We start from the raw sequence: 19,109 nt of genomic DNA, 5'->3' as shown, positions 1-19,109 counted from the left end.
CAATACTTTACATAAAACAGCTAATTTGATTTCACACAAATATTTAGATCTCGAGGACATGATTTTGAAGTATAAATTTGAATATATGTTAAGTTAAAGCAAACTCTACAATTTTAAATTTCATGCTTTAAAACACAAGGTCAAAAGGTGGTGGAAACACATCCCAAAAACAGAGTCCAATCCACGTCTACTAGATTGATTGTTCCTTTGAGAACTTGAGTTCTAAACCTGAAATTAAATTTGTGCAGTTTTGAACAAGATGTATAAAATTGTATGGAATTCTAACCAACTCCACACAAATCCAAATGGTTCGTAATCTATATACTCCCAAAGTGCAACCTTAGCTTCTCCAAAAATGTGCACAAATCTGGGCTAAACTGAAATGAGTGCATAAATAATATGTTATGCTGGAAAACCATGCATTAATTACATGGGAAATAACTCAACAAGATCAGAACTACTTAAAACTGTTTACGTCTTTTACATTTCCCGACGCTCCAACATTTTAGTTTACCCAAATGAGGAATATGCACAAAAAAAAAAAAAAAAGAAGATGAAGAAAAGAGAGAGAGAGAGAGAGAGAGAGAGAGAGAAGACATTGCATGAATACACACATCAGTGGGGATGATTTCTGACTTTTCTCATCAGCCATGAAATAATAAGAATTGAGAACTAAGTATCTGCATAGAAACTTTAGTAGGAACCATCTTTTGCACAACCTGGCTGGAGTTTCAGCATCCAATGTTCTGGACAATTCTTCCTTTAGAACAAGGTCTGCACAATCGCATGGTGCCCTGTGTCAAAAGAGAAACAGGTGCCGCTCTGTCTTTCCTCGTTCTCACGGCACTATCTGGGTAAATGTCTGAAATAATCCGTAACAGATGGTACCTGCTTAATTTGTTCTTGTGGACTAAAGATTAAGTGAAACATTGTAGCATTCAACGTTCAAACCCCTGGTTGTTTAGAATGGTTTTTATGTTTTTTAATACCCATTGAACCATTTAAGAAGCCATAATGAATAATAATTATATAGACACAACCAGGAAAGTTTTCACTCCAGTAGGGTTGGAAGAAAATGAGGCAAAAAGGGGCAAGATCGTTTACATTTTCCCATAAACAGGGTCTATGTCCCTGACTTGATAGGGAGGCAAATCCATATCTCATGCCATAATCACAAGCTCACCACTTGAACCTGTCAAGAAAGACAATGAAAAATATTTAGGGGCACAAAGGAGTATTGAGAAGAAGAAGAAGCAAGACTCGGGTTATTCTGCATTACACTTGTCAAAAATCTCTCTTGCCAGCTGCAGCAGTGTGTCAGTGTCTTCAGCCATCTTTGAAACCCTCTCCGCCTCCTTAACTGCCTCAGCTGCAACAAATGACTTGTTTTCAGCTTCAGCAATCTTGTATGCAGCAGCGACAGCTGCTTCTTCTACAGTATCGCAGGAGGGTATATAACTGGTGTTCTGTGACAACCTAGGTCGGATGTCTTTTGGTTTTGGTGAAGGTGTTTTTGTCCCCAGAAGGGGGTGCTTTTTTATCCTGAAGCAGTTTTGTACCTGCACTTTTGATTGCAGTTCATCAATGGCCAAGAGCTAGAGAGAGTGTACAGTTAAAAAACAAAAGGAATAGTGGTTGTGCCCTAGCTTCTCAGAAAAAAGAATATGCTAGGTCTTCCTTAAAACAACACCAAACAGCTCACACTTTTTTCTCTCTATTTTATTTTTTTCCTTTTTTTGGGAGGGAGAGGGGGAGGGGTGGGTGAAGGAGGTTTGATGGGAGAGCTTCCTGAACAATATAGATTGAGAAGTTTACCCAGAAATATCACTAAACTCATGTAATCTGGATTTTGTCAATTCAGCCCATGAAATGTCAAAAGTTAATAGAGACAGTTCATTAAATCAGAAAATTTTCATGATGCTTTTGTCAACTACGGGACAGCTCAATGGTTTGACTATTGGACTTTCATCCTGGATGTCCGAAGTTCAATCCTTGGGAAGGGCCAACCATTGTGTAGCTGGTGCTTGGTTGGACTAACTTTTACCATACTTCGGAAACTGAACAATTGACTCCTGAATTCAAGGCATGAAATGGTCTAGGCATCATTATTCAGGTAGGAGTAGGATACTAAAGAAAATGACATGTACGAGTGCAGTAACTATATGCGTGCTATGACCTCTAGTCATACTACGGATTTAATTTCACAAAACATAAATTTTATCCAATGCCTCAAAATGGAAAGAAAATTTTCATAGGACAGCTATAAGATCAGCTATGTTATATGAGCGAAAGGTCGTGCAACTAATAAACATGCTAAAAAATTAATGTAGCTAAAATGATAATGCTAAGATGGATGAGTGATATAATAACTTTTTTAAAAAATAAGCAAGAAATATAGCACTTGTACTCTTTAGTCTTGTCTCTTGTATATAAGATAAAGGAACGGCAGCTATGGTGGTTGGTCAATTGCAAAGAAAAATAATGATTTAATTGATAGTAGGCATTGTATGAAGGAGAGAAGTAGATCTGGAATAAATTGGACTAAATTATGAAAAGATTTGACAACAATCTAAACTAAAGTCTTAACTTTCTAAGGATATCACCCTAGATTATGAAAATCATATACCGACCTCACCTAGTGGGACTTAAAAGTCTTTGGCGGTGGTTGTTACTTATTGTTGCTGTATAAAAAACCTGTATATTATGGATTTCAAAGCCACCTTGTTTAATCCACTGTCAGAAATGTACTAAAAAGAGCATAAAGATAAGCCAAGCCAGGCCTGAGCTAGAAAAAACAACCAGACAACGAAAATTAAATTTTCAGAGTGTTTAATTCATGCAAAGGAATGCGTTTAGCTAAGCGTATTAATTCAACAAGTCAGATTAATAAGTACCCACATCCTCATACCAAACTGCCGGTATGCCCTTGCCGTTTGCACTTAAATTTGTATAGTATTAATTCCTTAAAGCATCATTATCAGCCTAAAGCTAGAAATTAAGGAGCCGATTTTCTTGTTTTTCTTTTCCTCCCACTTGGCAGTACATAAGAATCCAATTGATGAAATTACACAAAGCTTGATAATTTCTGTAACAACATGCAGTCTCACAACCCTTTTCCAAATGCAACATAGAATGAGCTTATATACAGTCTGTTCCCCCCCCCCCCCCCTCCCAAAAAAAAAAAGAGGAAGAAATCACTAGGAATTCAACATCAAGAAGAAAACACATCTAATAAACAACAGGAACTTGTTTCTATAAATATTTCAACCATCATGAAGCAGCTGCATGATGCACATAACTTGACAATAGACAGTTCGGCATATGCAAAAAACTGACCACATTAAAGAGGGGCTTGAGGAGAAAAAATAGTGACTATTGCAACCTGATTAATACAAACACGAGCAGTTAAATTTTTTTTGAGCATTAAGGTGCTTATCAGTTGATCAAGAAATGGTAGGTACTGAACTTTAGTGTCCAGCAACTAAGGGAGAGAGGACATGAATGTCAAAAATAATCAGTGAAAACATAATATGAAAGAGTACGGCAAGTCACCTTTTCAAGTTTGTCACTGGCAACCAGCCTTCTTAGCCTTGAACTTAATAACCTCCTAAAATTCTGGGGCACCTCATGCCTTTGCTGCATAATCATTTAAGGTAACAACACCAGTCAATGTTTTCAAATTCAGATGCTTTAAGTGGAGTAAATAGCAATGAAAATTAACGACAAAAAGTTGCAGAAAATCCAACTACACCTTACCAACTATATCTTTACACATAAAAACCAGGATGCACATTCATATCAAACAACAAAATACAACAGAGTGCAATATTGGTTCATTTCCATTGAGTCCTTTCGTGAGTTTGATAACATTGAGATCGTCCATCGACTAGGTCCTTTCGTGAGTTTGATAACGTTGAGATTGTTCATTGACTAGGTTTGTAGTTGGTGGATGAGAGGTAAAAATGAAATTAACAAGGAGCTGTTAAGGGTGGCATCACATTGCCTTCTTTCAGTTCTTTGGTGCATTGGAAAGAGGCCGACAGAATGGCAGATGACCAGAAAATTGGAAAGCTCAGACCTTCCTTGAGGTGAATTATGTTTCCCTACCTATTTATTGGGAGTTCCTACATCTAGATGGAAGATCAAACTTTTTTTTACTTCAACTTCACTTTGGAAGGGAATTTTAGATATTTCCATCCTTATGTTTACCATCCCTGCACTTGGGTTATCTGAGCTTAAATTTTATTTAAAAAAAAAAAACAAGAAAATACTTTAGAAACTGCCTGCAATATTAGGTTTTGATTCTGTTACACCTGAATGACAGCTGTAAGTTCCACAGAGTCACTGATGAGCCAAGTCGAAAATCAGTAACTTCCCCAAGTTCAGTTCCCTCCTGGCATCAGATATACTGTTTAGTTAATACAGGTAATTATTCCAAACCTTCATTAATTAATTAGAGAGAGATTCTCAGGACAAGGTGAACAGATTAAATGTGCAGTACATTAAAAAAAATGTGGTTTCTAACTTCTAAGAGCATCTCCTAAATTGGATAATGGTTACGGAGGCTTCCATTAGAATCTGATTTCTTATGGCATCGGGTAATTAAGAGTAAATATGGAATGCATAGGCAATGTCACTTATGTGAGCCCTCGGAAGTTTGTTTCCTAGGTAGCTTGCCTTTTCTTTCCTCTTACCCATTTCAACGTGAGAAATGGAGATAAAATTCATATCTAGGAGGATATCTGGGTTGGTGAGACTTTGTTGGAGCTGTTGGGGTCGCAATTGTTTAGACTAGATGATGTGTGAACTTGTTTATTGGGACTCCTTTTTTTTCTTCCCTTCTTTGAGGGAGATACAAGACTTTAAATAGGGGACACTTCAGTGTCTTTCTCTTCAAAATCTTTTCTTTTCTAACCTTAAAAAACCCACAAATCATAGCCCCTTACAATTAAACAAAGCTATGAGGAAAGCAGAAATTCTTTCTAAAATCTGGGCTTTCATTTGGACTCTTAATTCTCAACATGATCAATATGAATGACATGTTACAGATAAAGAGGTCTGATAAAGCCCCATGTCCAGACATATGGGTTGTGCCACAAGGCAAATGAGATCAATAATCATATTTTCCTTCATTGCTGGGAAGCAAGGTATAGGCAGAATAATTTTGTTGTTTTAGTGAGGATTGGGCAGCTCCGGAAACTATTCATGCTTTTTTTTTTTGGAAGAATGAAAGAGATAGGATCATCTAGAAATGTATGGTGTATACAATTCTATGGATGCTCAAAAGGAATGCTAGAATTTTCAAAGATCAGAAGACTTCTCCAAACTTGCTTTGGCGGGAAGTTACATATTTTTGCTTCCTTGGGCACATTCTTTTGGGGTTTTGGGGGGTTTCTTGCCGTCCAATGCATTGGAAGGCAACTCTAACGTAATTTTTGTCTTAGTTTTTGCCTAACATTTTGGAGGATTTCTTATCCTCCTTCCATTATTCTCATTACTAGATTTGTTTTGTCATAGGGAACAAAACACACAAAACACACTATCCATTCTCACAATCCCAAATATAACTTTGGCGTCTGTAGAAATAGAGTTCTCTTTATCAATGCTGTTAAAGTTGGTATTCTACCTTAACCTCAGCAGATTTGGGGATTAGATCATAAGATTGAATCATAGGATAATAAGATTCTACAAACAAATAATAATAATAATATCTAGATCAAAAAATTCAGCACCAATCCAGCATTTTAAGAATTTTGGGCAATTTCCACAAATAAGCCAAGCCTAAATTGGAATTTGGGATAAGGGTTAGGAATATAAAACTACTCTTCATGATGTTATTTGATTGCTTAGTCATATTTTTATGAATCAAAATTCAAAACCATATAAAATGGCCAAAAAACAAAAAGGTTCACACTCCATAGAAGTAGGATTTAAGGCTTTATTGTTGTTATTGTTACTGTAAAAGCAATATTAAATTGACAATGACATAGAATTACTTTTTAAATCCAATACTTCAATGGAGAAAAGAATATAAAATTTAAGAAAAATAGAGAATGAGGCAAGATTAAAATTTACGAGAATGGGAAAGAAAGAGTAAAATTGAAGAACATGTGATAAAAGGAAGGAGATAGGAGAAGAAATTGTATAGCAAGAACAGATCTACAAGGAGAGGAAATTGCCAGGTTGGTGAGGACTAAGGAGTAAAGAAATAAATTCATAACATAGATGTAAGATGAAGTTGAGAAAGTGAAATTAAGATCAAAGTGAGCTATATGGGTTTCTTTCTATGATGTAATCATAGCTCAAGTTTTAATTAAAAAACATTTTTTTTTTTAAATCTTTTGGGACAAATGCTTGAACTTTTTTATTTATTTATTTATTTTCTGCCATCCGGTGCCAGGCTAGAAAGAAATTATTAAAACATGATCAACTTCAAAAATGAAAAAGTCATTTGAATTAGACCCAAATCGCACAATAAGTGATCTTGGGAGTCATGATTCCATAGGAACCCCAACACCAAAATATTTTGAATGGGAGTAAAATAATTTTGTGATTTTTAACATTATGAGATTGTAAGATTCTGGAGATCTGGATATGAATTTTAACAATATTACTTTCATAATCTGAATTAATAGCTTTATTCATGTAAGACCTTTTGATATATAGTAAGCAAATATTGACCAACAAAATTCCGCATACCTCAATATAGCCAACAATTGCGCTGGTATCAGATCCATTCGGGTCCTTCAAAGTTGAAAGTGCTTCAAAAATCATTGCGTTGTACCTGTTACCAAGAAAAAATAATGTTGAACATCAATCCCCACCAAAAAAATATGATAAAAGAGAAAACAAAAAATTACAAATAGAGAAGAAATTGCTTAGCAACAGGCACATAAAATATCTTATGTATTAACATTCCATGAGTGTGTTTTTCATTGGAATTATAAAGGGTTAAAGTTACAGAAAGACACTAAATTTTCTTCAATAAAAAAATAAAATTACTCCAACTTTGACTCAATATAAATAGACACTTATTTTTTACATTCTACAACTCAGTAAATGAATATTACTTGGTACAGAAAAGCCCCCTAATCATCTAAAGTTACTAAGTTAACACATAATGATATTTAATTACTAACCATTTTACTCAGAACTTAAAAATTTTAAGATAATTTTATCTAAATTATGTGATATTAAAATTCTAAATTATGTTAACTTTAAATAAGATAATTTTTACATAATGCACACTCGCATTATATGCTGAGTTTTAAAAATAACCACTTTCTTCTTCTTCTTCTTCTTTTTATGGAAAAGATTACTAAGAAATTGTATATACAGCATTTTATTGTATAATTCTTTTCTACACGACAAATTGGACTTTGGAATTTGGAAATATATTTTGAAAAATGGAAAAAGCATCTTCCTATTGATGTGCTACACTTTTTTAAATTAATTTTGTAAGGGTAAATTTAAAATATTAAAATAATTTATTTATTTTAGTATCAAAATAACTATCATTAAACTAAATTTGGGAAGATCAATTAATTTGTAAAAAAATTGAAGAAGTTTTGAATTCAAAAACTGTTCCCCTACATATATAAATAATATTAAACAATATTTTTCATGAAATTTTATTCCTAAAACTAATATATAACAAAAAAACAAAAAACTATTTCTGTAAATTTAAGTTTTTGGTTTGTGGAAATATTTTTAACTATATTTAGTAATACAATTATTTGTGTGGACATTGTTAAATGTAAAGATAATTCAGATAGTTTCTTGATTAAATGTGTGAGTGTGTTCGTATATATATATATATATATATATGAATTATCAAATTTAACCAAAATTTGAGCAAAGATAGTATAAAAATATTTTCGCTTTTTTAATAATCCATTTGTTTTTTCTATAAGATATAGAAAATGATACTTTAATTGGAGAAATGGAAATCAAATTATCATCCAAAAAATGTAATACTAATTATAAAAATTGAATATTAATAATTGACAAGGCAGTAAAATTGACTTAAGAGGTAAAAAAAATTGAATACTTAGTAGTTTTTTCTTTGCATTGAATTAAAGTTGGTGGGTTGGATAGTGAAAAGGAGAAAATTAGTGGGTTTTCTGATTTTAACCCCTCTTTTTATAAAAAGAATGGTCATAAAATCTTCAGTGTTCTACAGCATATTAGCTGGTACACCCATACTGAATGCCCCGTAAGCAATACATTTCTTCCAGAATTTAAATTTAAAATCAAAGAATTGTTGAACTTCCTCCAATGATTACAAGCACATGAAAGCCTAACTGTCATATTACAAATTCAATATCCTCTACCCAAAAACTCACAAGATGTCTAAACAAGGTTTCTTCATTCACATAGCCAAATAAATGTGCTTGACATCTTTACTCAACTTTTGACATTCAGCAAAATTTTAATCTTTGCATAGGCATGATAATTTCATTATTAGCAACACACTAATTTTAACTACATATAAATGCTAGCTAAAGGAGAAGTTGAAGAAGATGTAATACAAAGTTAAACTAGGTTGGGTAAAATGAAGTAGTTAGGGCATATTGTGGTCATAGAATACACTTAAAGTTTTAACGAAAGCTTATATAATGGTTATAAGACTAATTATGTAATATGGATCAAAGTGTTGGACAACTAACAAACAAAATATCGAAAAATAGAAGTTGTCTAGGGAGAAATGCTAAGGTGGATAAATGGTATAATCCTAAAAGATAAATTAAGAAATTTACACATTCATGGTAACTGTTAACTTAGGAGCCTATGGAATAATAGAGCACTGAAGAGGAGTTAACTAGTTAATGCTAGTGAAGGGAAACGGCTAGACCTAGAATAAGATGGGATGAAATAGTGAATAAGGATTTAACAACTCTCCATTTGAGAGAGGATATTGGTCTAAATCATGCAAATTCGTGGAAAAGGATTCATGTAGCCAACCCCACTTGATTGGACTCAACTGTTATTGTTATTAATGTTATGAAAATGATCCCACTTGATAGAACTTCCTGAGTAATATTTTTCCAACAAATAAACACACAAAACTCCAATCTCAAAAGCCAAAGGAAGAAATAATTACATACTTTGGAACATTTTTGCCATCCAATGAGCTTTTTGAAGGATCAACCAAAGCCATATCTGCAGATGCATCATGCGCAGCTGGAGCAGCAGAAGTCTGGGCGTTTGACAATGAAGCAGCAGAAACATCCAGGCTGACCTTTGATTTTGCAGTTCGTGATTTATCCCTTGGGCCTTGGCTACTAGCACTAACACTCATATTACGCCATTTGTCCTATGTAAGCAAACAATAACAATAGCAGATTTTCACAACACAGCAGGAAGTACATGTTGATATCATAACAATTTGTTAGTGAAATCTGAGCAATTCTAGTTCAAGGAAGCTATAATGTTCATAGTCATGCATAAATTAAAAGATGACATGAGCAGAAAATCACATTTTTATGTGAAACCACAGAAATAAAAATAAAAATAACCAAATATTAAGCCTCACTAGGTGGAGTTGACTACATGAATTCTCTTTTGTCATTTTTCGCAATCTAAGGCAATATCCTCAAATTCTAATTTTCTTAGTCCAAGTCATTCTAGGTCTACCCCTCCCCTTCATACCACAAGCTACAGCCAACTCACACCTTTAGAGCGTTATTTGGTTTATTGTTCAAGTGCCTAAAACTGCCCTTCACATATTTTTTGTAAGTGCTACACCTTGTCTTCCACAAATGTGTTCATTCTTTTGTCTTTTAAGAGTAATACCAATCATCCATCTTAACTTTCTTATTCTTGCAACCTTTATTTTCTGGATATTTTGCTTTTTAGTTGCCAAACACTTTGTTTCATAAAGCATAGCTGATCTTATAGTCATTCAATAGAACTTATCTTTTAATTTTAATATTACTTTATGATCACTTGAGCGAACTACTTCTTCATTTTACCAACCTACTTCTAATTTTAGCAGTATAATGCAATACCACATTGTCCTTGAAAAAGTACTTAGGTAGTGTGAGAACATTGATTTTGGGGCTTAGATTTGGATTTGTGGATTTGTAAGAAACTCAGTATAAATACATACTATATTTTGTTTAAATCACACAAATACAAATCCAAGATTCGAATTCAATGTTCCCAAACGCAAGGTAAAAAAACATCCGACTCAAAAGTTAAATACAACACTATTGTGAAAAGCACGTGTTTGGATATGTAGCACCGAGAGATGAAATCTAGGGGAGCAAATGAGATTAGATACCTCAGTAGTCCTAGCCATAAGCGATGGATGCTAGGTGTTGTGTGTATCGACTCAGGCAGTGCCACAGCAAATCCATTAAGTATCTTGCCTGAGGAGTATGTTTGCAACAATGAAACTCAAAGGAATTGAGAGGGCCCAGCTCGCAAAATGCTGAATTCCCCACTATACAGAAAACAAATGCGCCTCAAAACTTCAACCCAGTGCTATATACAGCTCTCATTAAAAAACATTAATACCCCTCACCGACCAGATGTGCGGCCACTGCACTGACTCCAAATAGCCCTTCAGACCTCTCCCCCCCTATGCAAACACTACCATTGCATAGAGGTCAAGTAGAGGTACCCTCTGAATATGAGGTAAAACTCAACAAGCAGCATATAATTCCTCAAAAAATTTCCTCGTCCGCAAAAAATATAAAAAACACGATTTCAATCACACATCCCGATTGACGCTATATTACATTGTTGAAATCACGAGCAAAAACTAAGATTATCACTGGCAATCAGCTTAAATAGCAGAAAGCTCCATGAAAAACAACAAGAACAGATTATCACTCGCAATCAGCTTGAACAGCAGAAAGCTCCATAAAAAACAAGAACACACAACAAAGTGTATTGTCACAGAGAGAGAGAGAGAGAGAGATGACCTTGAGGTCAATGTTGGAGCGGGAAAATAGGAGGTGATTGAACTCGGGATCTCTCTGGATGTTCTTCCACTTGCCAGTGCCGTGCTTGGCCACGCCCGCGCGCAAGGCTTCTTCTTCTTCCGGCGTCCATTTCTGCTTCGGATTTCCCATTCCTCTACTTTTCCCTCTCTCTCTTTCTCTGCCCCTGCTGGAAACCCTAGGATCCTCTCGTGAGTTGCAGCTTGAGAACTGAAAACGGCGTCATTTTGGTATTGCCATTCCTAGTTTCATTTTTTGGGGGATTAGATAAACATTATTTAATACCTTTTGGTGCATGAAAACATTTCTCACTCTAATAAAAATGTTCTATGTTACGAAGTAACCCCCTACAATTTTAATTTTATAGACACTAAAGAATGAAAATAATAATAAATTAATTAAGGGAACTTTTTGGTATTATTATAAAAATTATACAACAACAACAAAATCAAGTCTTAGTCCCACTAAGTGGGGTCAGTTATATGAATCTTTTTTCACCAATTTATACGATCATGGACCATTTCTTTTGATAGATTCAAATATATTAAATCTTTACTCACTATCTCCTCCTAAGTTATTTTAGGTCTACCCCTACCCCTTCTACTGTCCCCTTCAATAACTAAGTCACTCTTCCTCACAGGAACACTATAAGACCTACGTTGCAAGTGTCCATACCATCTGAATCGTCTCTCCCTTATCTTATCTTCTATAAGAGCTACACCTAACTTACCACGAATATATTCATTCCTTAATTTATCTTTCAATGTTATACCACTCATCCATCTAAGCATCCTCATCTTGGCAACTTTTACTTTTTGGATATTATGTTTCTTCGTCACCCAATATTCCGATCCATATAGCATAGCTGGTCTTATAGCTGTCCTATAAAACTTCCCTTTTAATTTTAAAGGTATTCTACGATCAGATAGCACACTTGAAGCACTTCTTCATTTTACCCAACCTGCTTTAACTTTATGCATTACATCATCTTCAATTTCTCCTTCAGCTTACATAATAGATTCAAAGTATTGAAATCTACAAGTGCTATTTATTTCTTCATCATCAAGTTTAACTTTGTCTCTAATATTCCTCCTATCATTACTAAAATTATATTTCATATATTCTGTTTTATTTCTACTTATCCTAAAGTCTCTAGATTCCAAAGCTTCTCTCCATAATTCTAACTCAGCCTCTATTCCATCCCTAGTTTCGTCAATTAATACAATATCATCTGCAAACAACATATACCATGGAACCTCCTTTTGAATACTCTTAGTCAATTGGTCCATCACTGAAGCAAAAAGATAAGGACTCAAAGCAAATCTTTGATGTACACCTATGGTAATTGAAAATTCTCTAATTTCTACATCTATAGTCCTTACACTAGTCATTACTCCATCGTACATATCCTTAATGACATCGGTATACCTATAATATATACATTTTTTTTCTAAAACCCATCATAGAACTTCCCTAGGTATCCTATCATATGCTTTCTCAAAGTCAATAAATATCATATGCAAGTCCCTTTTCTTTTCCTTAAATTTTTCCATTAATCTTCTTAAAAGATAAATAACTTCTATGGTAGATCTCCCAAGCATAAAATCAAATTGATTTTCTGAGATCTAAGTTTCTAACCTTAATCTTTGTTCAACAACTTTTTTCCATAGTTTCATCGTATGACTCATAAGTTTAATTTCACGATAGTTATTACAATTTTGAATATCTCCTTTATTCTTATATATAGGTATTAAAATGTTTTTCCTCCATTCATCTGATATTTTCTTAGCTTTTACAATTGTATTAAACAAATTAGCTAAACATAAAATTCCGTTATCACCCAAGCATTTCCAAACTTCAATTGGGATGTTATCTAGTCCCATAGCTTTTCCATTTTTCATATTTTTTAGTGCAAACTTAACTTCATTAACTTTAATTTTGTGATTAAATCTTATATTTTTTGTCTTTTCCTCATTTGACAACTCTAAGTTTAAGCCTTCTATTTGGTTTTCATTAAACAACTTACTAAAGTAACTTCGCCATATTTCTTTAATATCTTCGTCCTTAACCAAGACAATATCATCCTCACTTTTTATGCATTTTACATTTCGTAAGTCCTTACTCTTCCTTTCTCTAGCTTTAGTAAGTTTAAATATATCTCTTTCCCCTTCTTTTGTACCTAATCTATCTTACAAACTATTAAATGATTTATATTTAGTTTCACTAACGGCCCTTTTTGTATCTTTTCTTGCCTCCTTATATTTTTCAAAGTTATCTCTATTTCTATATTTTTGTCACGTTTTATACCAAATTCTTTTTGTCTTTATGATTTTTTGTACATCTTTATCCTACCACCAACTTTCTTTGCTATTTTCGATTCACCTAAAATCTGTTTTACTATCTTTTTAATAGAACTAGCTAATCTATTCCAAAGAGTATTTGTATCTATCCCATCCTCTAAGGTCCAATCCCTATCTCTGATCATTTTATCTTTAAATTTTATTATATTTTCTCCTTTTAGGTTCCACCATCTAGTTCTTCAACTTTGATTTATTTTATTCTTTTTCTTCCATTTTTTAATACATATATCTAACATTAAGACTCTATGTTGTGTGGTTAGACTTTCACCTGGAATAACTTTACAATCCTTGCGTGATAAACGATCTACCCTCCTAGTTAAAAAAAAATTTATTTAACTTCTATTTTGTCCACTTTTAAAGGTTATTAAGTGTTCTTTTCTCTTCTTAAAGCAAATATTCATTATACTAAAATCATATGACATAGCAAAATCTAAGATCATCTCCCCTGACTCATTTTTGTCTCCATATCCATATCCTCTACGTATCCTCTCATAATTTTTATTATCTCTTCCAACGTGTCCATTTAGATCTGCTCCTTTAAATATTTTCTCTATCCCTGGTATGCCTTGTATATTACTATCCATATCTTCCCAAAATTGTCTCTTAAGATTTTCTACTAAGCCAACTTGAGGAGCATAAGCATTAATGATATTTATTATCTCTTGTCCTAATACCATCTTGATTTTTATAATTCTATCCCTTACTCTAGTTACATCCACAATGCTATCTTTTAAATTTTTGTCTATAATAATGTCTACTCCATTCTTATGTTTTTCTTTTCCAATGTACCAAAGTTTAAATCCTGATTTATCGATTTCTCTAGCTTTCTCCCCCACCCACTTAGTTTCTTGAAGGCAAATTATGTTAATTTTTCTTCTAATCATTATATCTACAATTTCCATGCTTTTACTCGTAAGTGTCCCTATTTTCCAAGTTGCTAATCTAATCCTAATTTCCTAAACTAACGTCTTTACCTGCCCACATCCAGAATAATGCAGGAACCCTTGCATATTTGACAACGTACCCGGGTGCCGACATGGTGCGTCACTTCGGGGAGACGACCTAGCCCACCCTCACCCACTTTTCGCTACACCCGGGTGGTTCAAGTGCAATGTGTTGCTCATAGGGGACGCCCCAGCAAATATTTGGTAAGGATTCATATCATAGTGATCTGACAAATTTTACGCTGGCTGTCAGCTACCTAATGCAACCCTCCTCCTTAACCCGGGCTTGGGACCAACTGTGTGTGAAAAAATTAAGACATTAAGTGCATCATAGGCGAAGTTATAAAAAATTATAAAAATTAAAAATAAAAATAAAAAGTAGAAATCATCATAAATCAACAATGTATTTGATTAACATTTGTCAAGCTAAAAAAATAAAAATTTAATTAAAAAGTGCCCATTTTTCATCTTTTTATTAAATAATATTATATATTATTAAAATAAAAAAAATTAAAAATAACATAAATAAAGAATACTATAATAAAAATAATATTATTATAACTATTTAATTAATTATTATATTTTCAAAATTAACTTTACAATAACAATCTTATTGTACATGATAAATGAAAAATAATAAAATTATTTTGTGTTTGAAATTTATGTATATTTTTATTTTAATTAAAAAGTCCGTACAAAATGAACAATTTAATCCAAAAAAACTATTTTCGAATATTAAAATTTTTAACAACAAGATGTCAAAATAACTAAAAATCTATAGGACCTATTTGGTATTGTTGTTGTTTCTTATTTTCTACATTTGTTTTTCCACAATTAAAAAAAAATAGATTGTAAAAAAGCTTTTATTTCTGTTATCAATTTTTTCGTTTCTATTGCTAGTTTTCAGTTATTTGCGAAAAAACTAGAAACCAACTTTTATGATTTTTAGTTTTTTTGGCAATTGTTGCAAAAAATTTTAATATCCAAAAATAGATCTTACATTAAATTATTCATTTTATAGGCTTTAAAATTAAAATTAAATGATATAAGATTAAAATATGCATAAGTTTGTTTGAAAAAAATAATAACAAGCTAATTGCAAAATACTTTTACTATTTTTCAATTGTCGTGACTAATAAAATTTTTATTGTAAAGTAAACTTTGAAAGCAGAACAATTAAGTAAAATAACTGTAATGTCCTACTTCGCTTATCACATAATAAACATAAATAATAATAACATCAATCCGAACCCGTGGGTAGCGGGGATAGCTTGATATAAACAGCGGAAACCTAAGCAGCAGTAAAAATAATTTACATCCATCAAATCATTAATTACATAATTCCAGAGTCTACTACATTCCCAAAATACAGTACTTGAATACAATCTCCAAATGATCAAAATAGATCCAAAATCTCACAACAAAAATCTCCTGATCCTAGATCAAAGCCTACCTTTCTAGTAAGGAAGCTCAACTCACTCAACGGCGGTCACGACCCGCCAGTCTCTCAAGGTCTCTTGAAATATTAATTAAGTTCGGGGGTGAGACACATTTCAGTAAGGGAAAATAAACTAAATGCAACTGTATGTCAACATGAATATATAACGTAGTTATACATACACAATATATTTTATATATCTGTAAACATTCATCATAACATGCTGAATCATCATATACTTTCATATTTTTCTAGTAACTCATATCATTCATAAATTATGACGACCTGCTTAATTTTCACATTTTTTTTAAATAAATATAATATAACCAATATCACCAATTTCCGCAGATCATAATCCACCTGGACCCATGGGTACCAGGGATACATCAAAAATACATCACAGAAGCTTATGCAGCAAGAAACATAAATCACAAACACCTCATTATATCATACATCACAATACCAGAGTTACTACAATCACTGTATATATATGTACACAATACACAACCCAAAAGATATCTAGGGTCATCCGACCCTATCAAAGCACTTACCCTTCTCGAAGGGCAGACCAATCGTACTAGATCAGCGGGGCTTTACCCACGCTCCTATCAGGGGATCCTGAAATATTTATAAAATTTTGGGGTGAGACACCTCTCAGTAAGGGAAATAAACTAATACCAGTGTATGACAACATGAGTATTCCGTGTTATACATATACTATACAAAACATATTCAGTAACTGTTTTGTTAAATCTGGGAAAACATATATATCATCAAAACATGGCAGAATATACTGCATTTTCATAAACATATTTCATCTCATATAATAATAATAACACAAAAACATTCCTGGTAGGTTAGCTGACTGTTGTAATGTATTACTCCCACATGACTGGGTTATGTGGCTCGAAGGCGGGACCTGACAATGGTTGGTCGACCACTGCCAAGTCAAAAGTACAGTCTAAAAGTCTGAGGGGTCTGCCTGACTTGGTCCGTACACCAGGGGCGCTCACACACTTCTTAAAAATCATATCGACCATCCAATCTCATGCCACTCCGTACAATGGCGTTAACACAAATATCATGATCACGAAGACCATGGACACATAGCAACGGTACCGTACAAGTGCTAGCCTAGACCAAGCCAACTAGCTTCTGATATCATATAACATATACTGAAACTGTGATACATGGATATTTCATATCATTAATTATAAAATCAATCATGTCATTTTGCATATATACGTATATCATGAAAATCATCGGCTCGTACGTCAGTATTACACATTTTACCATAGTTCGGCCCGTACGTCGGCAAATCATATACATAGCTCAACCCGAATGCTAGCAAATCTTACACTTAGCTCGGCCAGTACGCTGGCAAACATATATAAAAATCTCGACCCATACACCGGTTTTCCATTATAAAAATCTGCATCATAATCACATTTCCAAAAAACAGTATTTCATAACATTTTATACTCATGCCACACTAATAAATTTTTCATATATTCAACATACCATCATTTTCAATAGTGTTTTCTCAAATATAAATTATATATATAAACAAATTTACTTTCCCGAAATCAAATGCTATATATACATACATTTTTTTTAACAAAATTAGCTTAATTTATCCCCTTACCTGATTCTTGAAAAGCCCTTAAGAAAATATGTCCCGCACCCGCAGGGTTCCCCGTTCAACACCCTGAAAATGGAATTTCTCATAACTAAAGTTCAGTATTTCTAAGCGTATATCACTTCCTACAACTGTCAATTAACCAAATACTGAGTAAAAAGCCTTACCCTAGATTTGGGATGGTTTCCAACTCAGCCCCACCAACGATCCGCTCCGGTAGACTTGTAGAGAACTTTCCCAGGAGCGTTGTGGTGGTTTCAAATGGTTGAACTAGAGAAAATTCGGCCCGAAATTGAAGAGGGAAGGAGGAAGAATTGAAGGGTGAGAGAGAGAAAAAACCTGTGCAAAAAATTTCAGCCGAAAATGAACTTTAGGCCTATTTAAACTGTGGCCTTTCGTCAACGAGCCACGTTACCTCGTCGACGAGGTCAATACAAAATTCGTCGACAAACTCTCCATTCGTCGACGAAATTTAGAAACCCCAAAATCATCCCCTCGGTATTTCCTTATTGACGAGCCACATCACCTCGTCGACAAGCCCAATTATATTTTCATCGATGAATCCCATCCTCGTCGACGAGCTCCTGTTATACCCTCGTCGACGAGTCCCCTGTATTCATCGACGAGGAGTTGAAAAATTCCTGAGATTTATCTTTTCCAAAATGCAAGGTCGTCGATGAAGTCGACTGTCTCCTTCTGTTTCGGTTTCCATTTCCCTATCTTTTTATTATTTAAATACCATTATTCTTCGGGTTGTTACATTCTCCCCTCCTTATAAAATTTCGTCCTCGAAATTTACTGTTCACATAACTCGTCATCCCTTAACAAGAAAATGGTCTAGTTATTTTATTACTTACCCTCACTTATGATGGGGTGGAGGATTACCGTGGTTACATTTTGAGTCTTGGGAGATTGCATATACAAAAGAAAAATTATCCCAAAACTAAAATGCTACACTAATTAAACCATTATATACCTGCAAAAGAAATATTACTTAACTACTTACATTTTACCCAATCAAACTTCTTGGAATAAATGTGGATACCTCTACCTCATCTGCTCATCGGACTCCCAAGAAGCCTCTTCTACCGCATGATTCCTCCATAAAACTTTTACCTGAGGAATCTCCTTGTTACGTAACTCCTGTACTTTCCTATCCAGAATATGTACTGGTACCTCCTCATACACCAGTGAATCACTAAACTCTAATTCATCATAACTGATGATATGAGAAGGATCTGGGACGTATTTCCTCAATATAACAATATGGAATACGTCGTGGATCCTGGACAACACAGGTGGTAAAGCTAGCCTGTAGGCTATTGGTCCCACTTTATCTAGAATCTCAAAAGGACCGATAAACCTAGGCCTAAGTTTACCCTTCTTCCCAAATCGTATAACCCCTTTCAACGAAGCTATCTTTAAAAACACATGATTACCCACATCAAATTCCAGATTCCTGTGAGATTATCAGCATAACTTTTCTATCAGTTCTAAGCTGCACTAATCTTTTCCCTGATACGCCGAACCTTATCACACGCTTGCTGTATAAGCTTCGACCCCACTACTCGCCACTCACCCACTTCATCCCAAAACAAAGTAGAATGGCATCTCCTACCGTATAGAGCCTCAAATGGTGTCATGCCAATATTGGACTGATAACTGTTATTATACGCAAATTCTGCTAGTGGCATGAACTAAGTCCAACTACCCCCAAAATCCAATACGCACGCACGGAGCATATCCTCTAATGTCTATAGTGTCCTCTCAGTCTGCCTA

The 19,109-nt window shown here is 33.9% G+C and overlaps 1 protein-coding gene and 1 long non-coding RNA gene across 3 annotated transcripts; both read right to left on the bottom strand.

The window, feature by feature from the left end:
* Positions 1 to 957: 957 nt before the first annotated feature.
* Positions 958 to 11,283, bottom strand: LOC131157521 (telomere repeat-binding factor 4-like). 2 transcript variants are annotated; one of them, XM_058111744.1, is made up of 6 exons: positions 10,932 to 11,283; positions 9,108 to 9,316; positions 6,700 to 6,784; positions 3,553 to 3,636; positions 1,280 to 1,559; positions 958 to 1,192 (listed from the first exon to the last, which is right to left on the bottom strand). In XM_058111744.1, exons 1-6 carry the CDS (start codon positions 11,079 to 11,081, stop codon positions 1,161 to 1,163), a joined length of 840 nt encoding a protein of 279 aa, XP_057967727.1. In that variant the 5' UTR covers positions 11,082 to 11,283; the 3' UTR covers positions 958 to 1,160. The 2 variants fall into 2 exon arrangements, with proteins under 2 accessions (XP_057967727.1, XP_057967728.1); XM_058111745.1 differs by having other exon boundaries at positions 1,280 to 1,369.
* Positions 10,193 to 10,919, bottom strand: LOC131157522 (uncharacterized). The gene is made up of 2 exons (XR_009137281.1): positions 10,533 to 10,919; positions 10,193 to 10,447 (listed from the first exon to the last, which is right to left on the bottom strand). It is a non-coding gene; the product is annotated as an uncharacterized LOC131157522 (long non-coding RNA).
* Positions 11,284 to 19,109: the final 7,826 nt, after the last annotated feature.

This window comes from Malania oleifera, chromosome 6, assembly GCF_029873635.1.
Source record: "Malania oleifera isolate guangnan ecotype guangnan chromosome 6, ASM2987363v1, whole genome shotgun sequence".
NCBI lineage: Eukaryota > Viridiplantae > Streptophyta > Magnoliopsida > Santalales > Ximeniaceae > Malania > Malania oleifera.
This window is presented reverse-complemented; position numbering and strand designations above follow the sequence as displayed.